Here is a 14808-nt window from a genome sequence, read left to right on the forward strand (position 1 = left end):
GAAATGCCTATAGTTATCCTTGGGGACCCAGCCTACCCCTTAATACATGGCTCATGAAGCCATACACAGGCAGCCTGGACAGTAGTCAGAAGCTGTTCAACGACAGGCTGAGCAAGTGCAGAATGGTGGTAGAATGTGCATTTGGATGTTTAAAAACGCGCTGGTGCAGTTTACTGACTCGGTTAGACCTCGGCGAAATCAATATTCCCACTGTTATTTCTGTTTGCTGTGCGCTCCACAATATCTAAGAGAGTAAGGGGGAGACATTTATGGTGGGGTGGGAGGTTAAGACAAATCGCCTGGCTGCTGGTTATGCACAGCCAGACACCAGGGCGGTTAGAAGAGCACAGGAGGGCATGGTATGCATCAGAGAAGCTTTGAAAACCAGTTTCATGACTGGCCAGGCTACGGTGTGAAAGTTCTGTTTGTTTCTCCTTGATGAAACCCCCCGCCTTTTGGTCCACTCTACTTCCCTGTAAGCTAACCATCCTCCCTTCGATCACCGCTTGCAGAGGCAATAAAGTAATTGTTGCTTCACATTCATGCATTCTTTAATTCATCACACAAATAGGGGGATAACTACCAAGGTAGCCCAGGAGGGGTGGTGGAGGAGAGAAGCACCAGGAGGGGTGGTGGAGGAGGGAAGGACAAGGCCACACAGCACTTTAAAAGTTTAAAACTTTAAAACTTATTGAATGCCAGCCTTCTGTTGCTTGGGCAATCCTCTGGGGTGGAGTGGCTGGATGGCCGGAGGCCCCCCACCGCGTTCTTGGGCGTCTGGGTGAGGAGGCTATGGAATTTGGGGAGGAGGGTGGTTGGTTACACAGGGGCTGAAGCAGCGGTCTGTGCTCCTGCTGCCTTTCCTGCAGCTCAACCATATGCTGGAGCATGTAGGTTTGATCCTCCAGCAGCCTCAGCATTGAATCCTGCCTCCTCTCATCATGCTGCCGCCACCTTTCAGCTTCAGCCCTCTCTTCAGGCCGCCACTTACTCTCTTCAGCCCGCCACCTCTCCTCCCGGTCATTTTGTGCTTTCCTGCACTCTGACGTTGTCTGCCTCCACGCATTCGTCTGTGCTCTGTCAGTGTGGGAGGACAGCATGAGCTCAGAGAACATTTCATCGTGAGTGCGTTTTTTTCGCCTTCTAATCTTCGCTAGCCTCTGGGAAGGAGAAGATCCTGTGATCCTTGAAACACATGCAGCTGGTGGAGAAAAAAAAAGGGACAGTGGTATTTTAAAAGACACATTTTATAGAACAATGGGTACACTCTTTCACAGTAAACCTTGCTGTTAACATTACATACATAGCACATGTGCTTTCGTTCCAAGGTCGCAATTTGCCTCTCCCTAGCGTGTGGCTAGCCCCTACCCCCTCCCCGCGGCTAACAGCGGGGAACATTTCTGTTCAGCCACAGGCAAACAGCCCAGCAGGAACGGGCACCTCTGAATGTCCCCTTAAGAAAAGCACCCTATTTCAACCAGGTGACCATGAATGATATCACTCTCCTGAGGATAACACAGAGAGATAAAGAACGGATGTTGTTTGAACGCCAGCAAACATACACTGCAATGCTTTGTTCTACAATGATTCCCGAGTATGTGCTACTGGCCTGGAGTGGTAACGTGTCCTACCATGGTGGACAGAATAAGGCTGCCCTCCCCAGAAACCTTTTGCAAAGGCTTTGGGAGTATATCCAGGAGAGCCACGAATGCCAGGGCAAATTAATCATTAAACATGCTTGCTTTTAAACCATGTATGGTATTTTAAAAGGTACACTCACCAGAGGTCCCTTCTCCACCTGGCGAGTCCGGGAGGCAGCCTTGGGTGGGTTCGGGGGGGACTGGCTCCAGGTCCAGGGTGAGAAACAGTTCCTGGCTGTCGGGAAAACTGGTTTCTCCGCTTGCTTGCTGTGAACTATCTTCCTCGTCCCCAAAACCTGCTTCCGTGTTGCCTCCATCTCCATTGAAGGAGTCAAACAACACGGCTGGGGTACTGGTGGCTGAACCCCCTAAAATGGCATGCAGCTCATCATAGAAGCGGCATGTCTGGGGCTCGGACCCGGAGCGGCCGTTTGCCTCTCTGGTTTTCTGGTAGGCTTGCCTCCGCTCCTTCAGTTTCAAGCGGCACTGCTTCGGGTCCCTGTTATGGCCTCTGTCCTTCATGCCCTGGGAGATTTTGACAAATGTTTTGGCATTTCGAAAACTGGAACGGAGTTCTGATAGCACGGATTCCTCTCCCCATACAGCGATCAGATCCCATACCTCCCGTTCGGTCCATGCTGGAGCTCTTTTGCGATTCTGGGACTCCATCATGGTCACCTCTGCTGATGAGCTCTGCATGGTCACCTGCAGCTTGCTATGCTGACCAAACAGGAAATTGAAATTCAAAAGTTCGCAGGCCTTTTCCTGACTACCTGGCCAGTGCATCTGAGTTGAGAGTGCTGTCCAGAGCGGTCCCAATGGAGCACTCTGGGATAGCTCCCGGAGGCCAGTACCGTCTAATTGCATCCACAGTACCCCAAATTTGACTCAGCAAGGCCGATTTCAGCACTAATCTCCTTGTCGGGGGTGGAGTAAGGAAATCGATTTTAAGAGCCCTTTAAGTCGAAAAAAGGGCTTCGTCGTGTGGATGGGTGCAGGGTTAAATCGATTTTAACGCTGCTAAATTCAACCTCAACTCCTAGTGTAGACCAGGGCATAGTACAGATGCGGCCTCAGTTTCCCCTAGTATAAAACTGGGACAGTATTGCTCTCTTGTCTCACCAGGGCATGGTGAGGATTTCAGTGAGAGGATCCTGGTTTGCAGCAGAGCTAAGCTTGCACAACTTCAGCTGAGATTGATGGGAGATTCGTTCAGGCCCTACTACTCTGTTGAGAATAGATCCTTTCTGGGCGTACTATCTGAGCACCTGCCCATTAGAATGGGTAACGCTGGGAAGAGGAAAGGTGCTATGCAAAGGCTTAAAATCAATGCTATTATCTCACTGCCTCATCTAAGATTGTCGTAAGTTCCTCCCCCCCTTCACAAAACTTCCCTGAACAGGTAAGACGGGAAAAATTTTTCCTTTGCAGAGCGGTATGGGTTTGATTCCAATCAGATTAGACTCCTACCTTCAGCCAGCCCAGCCCTAAACCCTACAGATCAGCCAATTTGATAAGGGGGGAGGGATGGACGGGGAGGACTAGAAGCAAAAACCGGATTTAGATAAGCCAAAAGATGGCAGGAGCTGGGTTGGCTTATCTAAATACATTTGGTTGGCTAACCAGGCCCATGCATCTTGGGGGGGTGAACACCAACAACCGAAGGGGATCGTGCAGGGTGGCAGAACTAGGAGAAATCTGGCGAGGAAACAGCTCCTGCAGGGAAGATGCATCAGGCTGTGGACCTCAGGGCAGGGGTACCAGTCCCATCACCTGGCTCATTGCCAACTGGACTAGACAAGACACTGGAGAGCGGAGTGCAACCAGCAGCCCATCCCCTTCATTCACAGCGGCCCTGCTGCTGGGGTGGTACAAGGCCTCTCCAGGGACCGGGTGCAGGGGCATACACACTGCAAGTTTGGAGGAAATGGCTGCAGGTGCTTGTCAGCACTAGCACCGGGTAGGTTCTCAACAAGGCCTCTCCCAGGGCCTGGTAAGAGGAATGCTTGTCCTCAGGCCTTCCCGCTGGCAAAGGGGAGAATGCAGAGGTTGCTCCATGGCTCTCTCGCTCTGCCTCACCCACTTAGACGGGATGCGACACTGCCAGGCAAACGGAGGGGAGAAGAAACCTATTCACAGGGCTCCAGGAGGAGGGGAAGCCTTGTGAGACCCTGCACTTCCCTAGCACCTTTCATCAGATCTCTGTACAAAGGTTAAGGCACCGTCACCGCAGCCCTGGTGGAAGGGAAATATTAGTCTCCTCTTTAGCAGATGGGGGAAACTGAGGCACATGACAACGTCAAGCCTACAGTCTGAAACGTGCCCAGGGATTTGGGGTGCTCCACTTGAGACACACCAGGCCAGCCTGTCCAAAGAGCTCAGCCCCCAGCATCTCTCACATGCTGAGTGGTCTGGTTTTGCAAATCTGCCCTAGGAGCCTAAATGTGAGCTGAACTCTTTTGAAAATCTGGCCTAGACAACCTGGCGTTCAGAGTAGAGGCCAACAGGAATTGGAGATGCTCACTGCCTCTGAAGATCAGTCCCTTGGTGTCTCTAAATGGGCCTCCAAAAACAGAGGCATTCAAAGTTAGTGGCCACTCTTCAAAATTGAGGCCAGGGTCTAACAGGCCAAACTCCCACTGATTTTGAGGGGAGCTTCTCCCGTAGAAAGGACTGCGTAAGGCTACAGGACTGAGCTCAATGCAGTAAAAACACATCTGCAATTGCTGAGCAGGCTGTGGATTGGGCCCCGCCCTAGCGTTGTAACCAGAGCAGCATCCGCCCATTTCCACATCCTTCACAAACACTCACCCGAAACGTGATGGTGGTGACAGACAAATCACGGCACGCACATTACATCCAGCCAGATGCAGCCAACGCTGATAGCACATTTATCAGTGACTGGGGCTATTCGTCAGAAAGGGGCACGAATAATCCAAGGCAGCCTAGTCAAATCTGAAGACGCACAGAAATCCCTAAGCCAGGCAGAAAGTGTCTGTCTGAGTCACACGTGTGACAGAAATGCCAAGGGTGACTCATCAACTGGAAAAAAAAGGAAAAGGTTCTAAAGTTCAAATAACAGGTTGAGAAAAGCCACAAGTCTCTGTAGCTCATGAGCCACCAAGAGGGAGAGCAAACAATGTCTGTTCCCTGGTCATCAAAGCGCCAGAGTCCAAGGGGACAGATCCTGCAAGGTGCTGAGAGCATGCAGAAAAATGCCAAGCATCCTCAATTCCCACCAGCTTCAACGGGGCCTGAAGGCACTCAGCGCCTGGCAGGATCCGGGCTTAAATGACGGCTTAGATCGGCAGGAGAGGATGTCACGTTGAAACCATATGTTACTATGAAATTAACTAGAACAAATTCCCTTTGATTGCCTACGGAATGAAACGGCAAAACTGAACCGGATGAAAACTGAAAATAAAAGCCTGCTAGAAAAGGGAACTGAAATCCCCAAATGACTGAGTTCAGCGCTGGGAAACAGGCCTCTAAAAAAGGGAACCTCAGATAGCCAAAAGAGAACTAAGAGAAGCCCAGGTCGATGCAATGAGCGTGCTGCCAAGAGAAACACCAAAGATAAATGAAGCTACTGGGAATGGAGCTGAACCTCAGCTGCAAACCCCAGGGATAACTAAGGGCTTGTCTACACTTAAAACACTACAGTGGCACAGCTGTAGCACTTCAGTGTAGACACTACCTCCGCTGACAGCAGGGATTGGCCTGTTGGCATAGGTAATCCACCTCCCCGAGAGGCAGTACCTAGGTCAACGGAAGAATTCTTGCATTGACCCAGTGCTGCGTACACCAGGACTTAGGTCGGCTTAACAACGCTGCTCAGAGGTTTCACACCCCGACCAATGTCGTTAACCTGACCTACTTTTCTAGCGCAGACCAGGCCTCAGACAACAACCACATAGTTATTGCAGATCAGAGGGGGATCTTGAGAGCATATGGCAGACTCTGCATTCATTACATCCTCCTTGTTCCCCAAGGAAGGACAGGTGACAGCAACTCCCAGTGCGCTCCCCCAGGGTTTCCATCAGGGCAGGGCAGCTTTCGAAACCACCAGCAGTTGGCTGTGCCAAGAAACTGCCTAACTGTCCTGACAAGAGCCCTTGGCTCTTTCGGCGGAGCTGCCCCGTGCCAGCCTCCCTGCAGCAGGGGGATTGGGGCTGCTTTGGCCTGCCACAATTCCCCCCTTGAGTGGACTTTCTGCCCTACGTGCTATACCTGCAGGAGCCACTCTACACCCCCGGCTGAATCCGGCCTTACGTCTACGCCTACCCCCAGGTTTCTTGGGAGACAAGCCACCACAAGCAATCCGTTCCTTCTATTGGCTTCAGATTGCTGGCTGGGAAACACTCATTCCCACAAGAGGGAAAGAGTACTACAAGTTAAATGCCTGAATGCAGATCAGGCCAGACAAGTTTTATCAAGTACCAGGCTGAACAAGCCAAAACATATTGCCATCCACCCAGGAACAAACAAACTCACCCAGCCGGGAGATCTGATAAAAGCAGTGGGACAGCTGGCAACACTAACTGCAAGGCAGTACCCGTCAGTGCAGAGATAGCCTTATCTCCTCAGCTGCCAAGATGGGACACGCATCCCCATCTACTACACAACAGCAGTGCAAGGCCTGTGGAGGCCTGTTCTCTGTTCCTGAGCCTGCATGTAGCCCCTTAGTACAGCACAGGGGCATCTCTATGACTCACTGCATCTTGTTAAAACAAGGGAGTGAATAGTCACTGAACAGCTCCATGGTACCAGCTCCCTGTGGATCAGGGACCAGAAATTACTAAAACATGCTGCCATCTAATCTGGACACAGACTAAATGACATCAGATTACCCCGCTGCAGTAACAGAGCACAGTGGCTACGGGAGATTGAAACAGCAGAGGGGAAGGCAGGAAGCTGGGGGCCACCGAACCCCACCTTGCTGTACCAGCCAAAGGGCAGGGGGAAAGGAGGGGCTGTGCCAGGGGGCGGGCCCTCTGTTTTTAGCAGGGGAGGGGGTTGTGCTGCTCCACTGGCACTCATCTCATTTTAACCCCTGCCATAGCACCACCAAGGAAAGGCCCCAATGGGAAGAAACAAAGCACAAGCTGTTGGGAAAGGAATAAACTGCCCCGGGGCTACTTAGATGGTAAGCTCGTTGGGGCAGGGACCATCTCTTTGTGTTGTGTTTGCACAGAGCCTGGCACAGCGGGGTCCTGGGCCAAGGCTGGGGCTCCTAGGTGATACAGATAAGAAATCAGAACAGGAAGCGTACAGGCTGAAATGATTTCTAGGCTGTGCCAGCATCGTCCGAAGTACAGTACGGTGTCATGGAGATTTTGTGGCGTGAGGGTTTAATTGGCACAGAGACTGTGTTCGTACAGCACCTTGCACAATGGGGTGCAGGCTAGGAGTGGGGCTGCTAGGCACCATGGCAATACAAATAAATAATCGTATTAATCATGGGCCAGCTCCTTCTCGGCTGTGAACCAGTGTGGCTCCACTGACAGCAGCAGAGTTATGGTGCTTTACCCCAGCTGCAGATCTGGCCCTACATTTGTGGCTAGGGAGGATTTATAGTTTGTCATGCTCTTGGGGATCCCCCAGCTTTAGGTGTCACCTGAGATATAAACCAACAGATTCCATCACTCTCACCCCCACCCCCAACTCACGGGGGGGGGGCACCCCACTACTCACAGCGTCATAGGGCTTAAGGCCAGAAGGGACCACCAGATCATCTAGTGCGACCTCCTGTAAATCATGGACCACCACCACCACCCACCACCCACACACCAGACACAACAATTACTCACCTACCCCCGCTCACACAGAGCGACCCTTTTTGGGGGTTGCTAGGGCAGGTAGGAACAGACACCCCCATGTCACAGCTCCCCTGGGAGCAGCTGAAGGAATAGCAGCTTGCTTGCTGGGAAATACAAAGGGCTTCTAGTTCTGATTGGGCCAGCTGCCGGAGAGCCTACGCAGGAAACACCATGCACATGGACACACAAACTACAGCTGCCCCAGAAGGCCTCCGCGGGAGATTCACTCAAAGTCCTGCCTGGGGGGGTGGAGGGGGTCTAGGATTAATATGGTCCACAACAGTTCTCCAAAGGCAGGAAGCTGGGGGCCACCGAACCCCACCTGGAGAGAAGCGTGCACCTATGCAGGTACATTTCAGGTCTCTCCTCCTTTAAGGCTTCTCTGCCTTTTTTTTTTTTTTTTTGTGCCCCACGCCCAGCTCTCTTGCATCCCCCAGCTGCTGGGCTGCTTCCTCTTCAGCCAGCAGCCACACCCCCGCTGTCCCTTAGCAGCAGGCAGCCGGGGCTGCAGCTGGCAGCATGTGGCAAATGGAAAAGGGCGAGGCTCTAGTGCAGCCAGGATAGATAGTGCCGGCAGCAGCGGAACAGCCTCCTCCAGCTGCTTCCCAGTCCTGACTTAGGCCAGGCCTGAAGTTTCTCAGGAAGCCTCGGGCAGGATAGCAGGTATGGGATTTTCAGCTGGGGCCGAGGACTGCCAGTCAAACTCAAACTAGCCCTGTATCAGATGCACAGCTGAGACCGTATTCGAGCAATGGGGCATTTAGAGGCGGTAACTCCTAGGACCTCCCTTAGCTCCATGTTAAAGCCAGACTGCATAGGTCTGACTTTCCAAGCTTCCCAGACGGCTGTGGGACTAAGCATCCCCAAGAGTAGCTCTGCTATTTCACACTTGATTGCCACCGCTACCTGTAGAGGTATTTACCATCAAGCCCCGGTGAGTCACTGCACTTGGTTTTCTTATGCTGCTCCGTAACTTCCACCTTGGAGGTTGTACTCTGTGCTAGGGCCAGACTTTGCTCATGGAATATGCTTTTTCAATAGGAATTCCCCCCCACACCCTCCCCCCATCATCCTTTATGGCAAAAATGGATAGCAATAAATCAAAGAAATGCATTTAACCTCTCTTCTACTTCCCCCGCTCCTCCAACCCCTCCCTCCCCTCTCTGGCAGTGGCAGGGATGAAAGCCATGACTCAAGCCATCTGGTTTCTAACAGAGAATCCATTTCACCTTTTCAATAGCCTCCCTCTGCCTTTATCATTTGCCGTGGGCACTTCACCAGCAGAGCATTTGTCCCAACTGGGGCCTCCAATCCTGCAAGCTGCTCCGTGCTTCAGCAACTTCAATGAGGTTCCCCTGGCAGGATCCAGGCCTGGCTTTGTACACGGGATTTCTGCTCTTAAAAGAGGCTCACTTAGCCCTCGTGAACACCTGCGCTTCTCTGCTTAACCTGACAAGAGTTTCACCCTCCCCGTTTCGTTTCTGGTTTAGAGGAACACAACCCATCCCTGCTCCTGTCTCCAGGCCGAGTCTGTGATCTGGGCTTTCAACAAGTCTCCTTGCTGTACTCTTCAGCCTGTTACTATCTCTTTGTTACCATGTTAAAGTCTTCCATCCTTCGTAAAGCTCACTAACTCTCACCCCTCTGCAAGAGCAAATTCAATTGTCCTCTTTCCCACTGTATGCACCATCTTCTCCTAGAGTACGCGGCTGAGAGGCAGAAAGAAGGGTACTGACGGAGATTCTTCAAAGGCACCAGGGGACCCATTGGGCGGATGACTCGGCGGGAGGGTTTGCACAGGAGAGGGGGAGAGCAGATGCTGATGTTCACCTCCAAAGGCCCATAACATTCATTTCCTCTGCTTCCCTGTCTCTCTGGCCCATCTGCTGCTAGGATACTTCTCTGAAAAGGTTTTCAATCCAGAGATCTGAAAGCACTTTAAGAAAGGCGATAAGTGTAATTATCTCATCTAGGCACAGAGAGGGGAAATGGCTTGCCCAAAGTCACCCAGCAGGACAGTAGCAGCTCCTGATTCCCAGGCCAGTTCCCTAGCTACTCAGCAGACTCATGCTAGCATGACTGCAGCATGGTTTCCCTGATCACAAGGGACCCATCATCCTACAGTAAAAAGGAACCTGCTGCATTAAGAATTTACAGTGTGGAAGAAAAGGGACTGGACAGCTTGGGAACATGCTCCTTATTGCACATCAGTCCCCTAGGAGCTGCTGACAGAAACTCCTATTAGACTAACAGGGAAAAGCCTGAAACCTTCAACTCGGTCGCTGGCTCTTAAATAGCAACCCTCCATGGGGAAAAGCATTGAAAACTCTTCCAGAGGTGGGGGACAGCCGAGGTCAGGGAATAGTGGGGCTTCAAATCCAGAAGACTGTGTAAAACGCATGGGCAGAGGTGATGTCAGAAGAGGAGATGCTGGCTCTGTTTCAAGGGAAAGTGGCAGCAGCAACTCAGCTAGAAATCCAGGAACCGTCTGCTGCAGTCAGCTAAAGGAGGCAAATGGCAAGAGAACAAAGGCACAGCAGTACAGCGTCTGCAAAAGTGAGTGGTACAGCATAACGCATCACGGATCAAGGAGTAACCTAGCTGGTGAAACAGAATCCACCCTTACAGGCTACAGCTGAAGATCTAGCACCCAGTGTGGTGAAATGCTTGGTAGGAGGTGTCAGAAGATGGCGACAAGCAATACTGCTTGGATTGTACATAGACAACTATTCAAAACCAAAAGAGCCTGTGGGTGGGGCAGGGGGAGAGGAAGGACTGACGTGTTCCCGGGGAGATGCACAGATAAACCACAGCTGAGCCCTGGCTGCTAGAACTTTCTTCCACATGATCTTTGGAGTCAGCTGAGGAAATCCCAGATGCAAACATTCTCTTTCTTTCTGATTGCTGTGCATGTAATCCTGCGGGTCTGTGATTCAACTGCACAACTTCACAGATCTTTCAAAACTGACGAACATTCAATCGCCTTTCTCCTGCCTTCCCACCACTGCCCTCTGCTGGATGGAAAGCATCAGAGCTGCTCAAAGCTGTGCGCCCTGCTCCCGCTATCAGTCCTAACTCTGAAGTATTTTCTCTGTTCCTACTAGTGCACAAACAACAAAGTGCTCCAGTTTGCATGTGGTGACATCCCCGGCTAGCAACCGCAAGCCAATGGTTATACATCATAATACTAGTTTGTAAGAGGGAATGTTTTCTGGGTTGGAGTTTTTTTCATAGAATATCAGAGTTGGAAGGGACCTCAGGAGGTCATCTAGTCCAACCCCTTACTCAAAGCAGGACCAATCCCCAATTTTGCCCCAGAACCCTAAATGGCCCCCTTGAGGATTGAACTCACAACCCTAGGTTTAGTAGGCTAATGCTCAAACCACTGAGCTATTAGTAATAATATGGAGCTTTTCCGCTCATCATCAGTTCAAATCTGGTCCAGGAGAGCACTGGTTGAGAGGCATGGCTGTCCTAACGACCTGTGTAGAGTGAGGTACAGGAGGTGGTCAGGTTTTCATCCCAGAGGACAATGTCCCACATGGCACAAACCACCACTGTAAGCGCAGAACAAATGAGCTCCCAGCAGCAAACCAAAGCTCTCTTCATTTTACAGAAGCATATTGATGGGGATAGCATCAGTGTGATATGGAATGGTTTCAAACAGAGGAAGGGCCCTGTGTTAGGTTTGCGGGAAGGAACAGAAGGTGTTCAGTAGGAGGCCATACATATTGGTGCTGTGTCTGGGTTCATCCAGCATCTTCACTGGTGAGCCAGAAGAAGGCCCAGACAGCGTTCTAATTCAATTGCACATGCTACTAAATTGGGAGGAGCTGCAAACCCTAGGGAAGACAGAAAAAGAACACAACAGGACTCAGAACAACAAGAAATAGGAGCTGAAGTTCAGTGATCCAACCATGACAATGCAACTGACAGTATCTGGTGCGGGGAAGGGAGACAATCTAAACTGGTATTTAATGGGACACACTTGAGCAAAGCAGTAATGCCAAAATGCTAAAGCTAGAGACGATCAACAGCCTATCAGATATGGACTTGAACCGATGTGATCCCTGCACCAAGAGTGTCAGTAAATTTGAGCTGCATAGACAGAAGCATCACCTCATGGAGCAGGGAGAGGATACACCCTTTCTATAAAGCTCCGATGTAACTGTATCTAGAATACCAGGTTCCACTCTGGATACCATAAAGATGTAAAGGATCCTCAGAAATGCAACAAGAGGCATAAGGGGCCCAAAAGACTGACTCATAAGGAAAGATTACACTAGCTAATGTATAACGTACTGGAACCCAGTTGCGGGGAGGATATGGCAGCTGTCAGGTATCTGTGAAGGGCATAACAAGGGAGAAATGGTGCAATGGTGTAATGTGATAAAATTAAGAAAATATGAAGGTTGAACACCAGGAACTACTTCCTAACAATAAGGCAGATTAGTCTCCTTCGTGGCTAGAGGCATTTAAGATCAGCCTGACAGAATGTGAGAACAGTGGGGTGAGACAGACTAAATGTGACCTAATAGGTCATTTCCCTCTCTAGCACCTGTGGGCCCAATTCTGCAGGCACTTTCACAGGAATCACCGTACCCCTCTGTAATCCCATACACGAGTAAATTGGCTCTGTGGGAGCCTGTGGGATTGGACTTTTATAACTGAATGGACCAGGTAGGATTACTGGATTCTTCTTAGTGCTACAGGTGGTTCTTCAAGTCCCGACATGCTGGTGAGCGGAGATGATGCTCGGAGTACCCCAGCCCATACTGTGCAGTATCCGTTCTACAACTAAGCTGAGGTCTTTACTTTCCAAAGTCGTCAAGTTGGCATCTTTCGCCAGCATGACATTTTTTTAAAAAGGCACTGTGTAGAGAATGTTCCCTCCAAGACCACAAGAGCCCAGAAAATACAACCAGCACTTACTAAGTGTCATAATCAGAGCCATACTGGATTATTGAAGCAGTAAGGACACATTGAATTTGATTTGGTTTTTTTCCAGGATTTTTCCCAGCAGCTGTTCAAACAAGGAGGAAAAAGTACATTCCAAATTAAAAGAGAAAGGAATGCTGTTTAATGATGTATCCAGCCACTTTAAAGTAAACCAGGACGGGAAGCAGCTCACATTCTGGTTTTTATATTTTTAAACCTTCATTTCCTACAATGAGCTCTCACTCTTTACAGTAAATTAAATGTAAGAGAACTGCAGTGAGACTGAAGACCTCAAAAAATTCAAAGGGAAAGGGAAACCATTCACTTAAAAAACTCAGTTTGAAAATTTTATACTTAATAGGTTACAAATAATTTTTGTTAAGGGGAAAGGGGAGGAGAAAAGAATGTCTCCCTCATTCTGCTTCTTTTACACATTTTGCAGCATTTTGTGGGCAGTCAGTTTCAGTTTTCCCTCTCTATATTCAATCAGTTGTGGATTTAACTTCCTTGTGTGTCTCCACAGAAACAGAAGGAAAATACTGAGATAGAAAAATGTCCTCAGAAAGCCAGTTTCCAGGGGAACTCAGGCAAGTTTAGTAGCTGAAATTACTGCTAACTCATTTTAAGTTGATTAGATTTCAGGTCAGTATCCCTTTAAGCTTCCAGCAGCATCTGTGACTCAGCCCCTTGCACATACATTACAGTAGATGTCATTTTACAGCCCTGCAGATGGTGTGAACTCTAATATCTTAATATTCAGGCTCAGTGTGGCCAAACTGGCATTGCTCCTGGAGTGTGTACTTTAAATAAACCAGAGGAAGGAAATGCTAAAGCTGCACCTGCATCATTTCAGATCTGTGCAATAAGTAACACACAATGTTTTCTGAGCCCAAGAGAGAGGAGAGGATACATTAGCTATGAGTGGTTCAACTGGCAGCCTGTGGTCCAAATCCAGCCCATGGGATGATTCTGTACAGCCCCACATGATTTTGCTCTACAAGATGGGATCCTCCATGCAGCATGACCTCACACACACACACTGTACTGCATGATCATGCTGTATGGAGGTCACCATTTTGTAAAGCAAAATAGCATCCTCTGCAAAGTGTGACCTCGCACATTAAATGTGAGGTCAAACCACATGGAGGATGCCATTTCGCTTTTGTATGTTGCCTGTGGAAGTGCCACACAGCTATGCCTGCGGCCCACATCACTAAAAAGATTGGCCTACCAGCAACCAGAGACATTGAGAACAAATAGTGGAATTGCCCTTTTGGATCAAACATGATGTCAAACCACTCCAATACCTTGCCTCTAAAATTTCTACCAGAATTCTTCTTAATAAAGCAGTGAAAAAAAGAAGAACCAGTTGTCGATTTATTTAGACTTCAGCACGAGGTTATTAAAGAAGCAAAGCAGTCATGGGATAAGGGGTAAAATACAGTCCTGGTTAAAAACCTGGCTAAGAGCCAGAAAGCAAGGATTAGGATTAAATTATTGATTTTCATCATGGCAGAAGGTTAACAGTGGGGCACCTCAAGATTCTGTACTAGGTCCTTTATTGTTTAATATTTTTATTGATGGTCTAGAAATGGGGTGAGAAGTGAGGTAGCAACACTGGCGGATGACAAAGTTATTTAGGTTTCAGAGTAGCAGCCGTGTTAGTCTGTATCTGCAAAAAGGAGTACTTCTGGCACCTTAGAGACTAACAAATTTATTTGAGCATAAGCTTTCGTGAGCTACAGCTCACTTCATCGGATGCATGTAGTGGAAAATACAGTGGGGAGATTTTATATACACAGATAACATGAAATAATGGGTGTTATCATACAGACTGTAACAAGAGAGATTAGGTAAGGTGAGCTATTACCAGCAGGAGAGCGGGGTGGTGGGGGGGAAAGAAGGAACCTTTTGTAGTGATAATCAAGGTGGGCCATTTCCAGCAGTTGCCAAGAATGTGTGAGGAACCGGGGATGGTGGGGGGGAACGGAATAAACATGGGGAAATAGTTTTACTCTGTGTGAAGACACATCCACTCCCAGTCTTTATTCAAGCCTAATTTAATTGTATCCAATTTGAAAATTAATTCCAATTCAGCAGTCTCTCGCTGGAGTCTGTTTTTGAAGTTTTTTTGTTGAAGAATTGCAACTTTTAGGTCTGTAATTGAGTGACCAAAGAGATTGAAGTGTTCTCCGACTGGTTTTTGAATGTTATAATTCTTGACGTCTAGTTTGTGTCCATTTATTCTTTTACGTAGAGACTGTCCAGTTTGGCCAATGTACATGGCAGAGGGGCATTGCTGGCGCATGATGGCATATATCACATTGGCAGATGTGCAGGTGAACGAGCCTCTAATAGTGTGGCTGATGTGATTAGGCCCTATGATGGTGTCCCCTGAATAGATATGTGGA

At 49.1% G+C, this 14808-nt stretch overlaps 1 protein-coding gene across 3 annotated transcripts in view; it reads right to left on the bottom strand.

Annotated features, from left to right (window-relative positions):
- Window positions 1-533: 533 nt before the first annotated feature.
- LOC125628254 (uncharacterized) overlaps window positions 534-14808 on the bottom strand; it is a 15680-nt gene continuing 1405 nt past the window's right edge. For 2 of the 3 annotated variants that reach the window (XM_048833187.2, XM_048833180.2), the window contains 2 exons: window positions 1781-2165; window positions 534-1201 (listed from right to left, as the gene is read on the bottom strand). In XM_048833187.2, the coding sequence (XP_048689144.1) occupies window positions 666-1201; window positions 1781-2162 (918 nt within the window). In that variant the 5' untranslated portion in view covers window positions 2163-2165 and the 3' untranslated portion in view covers window positions 534-665. Of the gene's footprint in view, window positions 1202-1780; window positions 4284-14808 lie in introns of those variants that run through there. The other variant, XM_048833171.2, reaches the window with a different exon arrangement.

The sequence above is a fragment of the Caretta caretta genome, chromosome 1 (assembly GCF_965140235.1).
Source record: "Caretta caretta isolate rCarCar2 chromosome 1, rCarCar1.hap1, whole genome shotgun sequence".
In the NCBI taxonomy this organism is placed as follows: Eukaryota; Metazoa; Chordata; order Testudines; family Cheloniidae; genus Caretta; species Caretta caretta.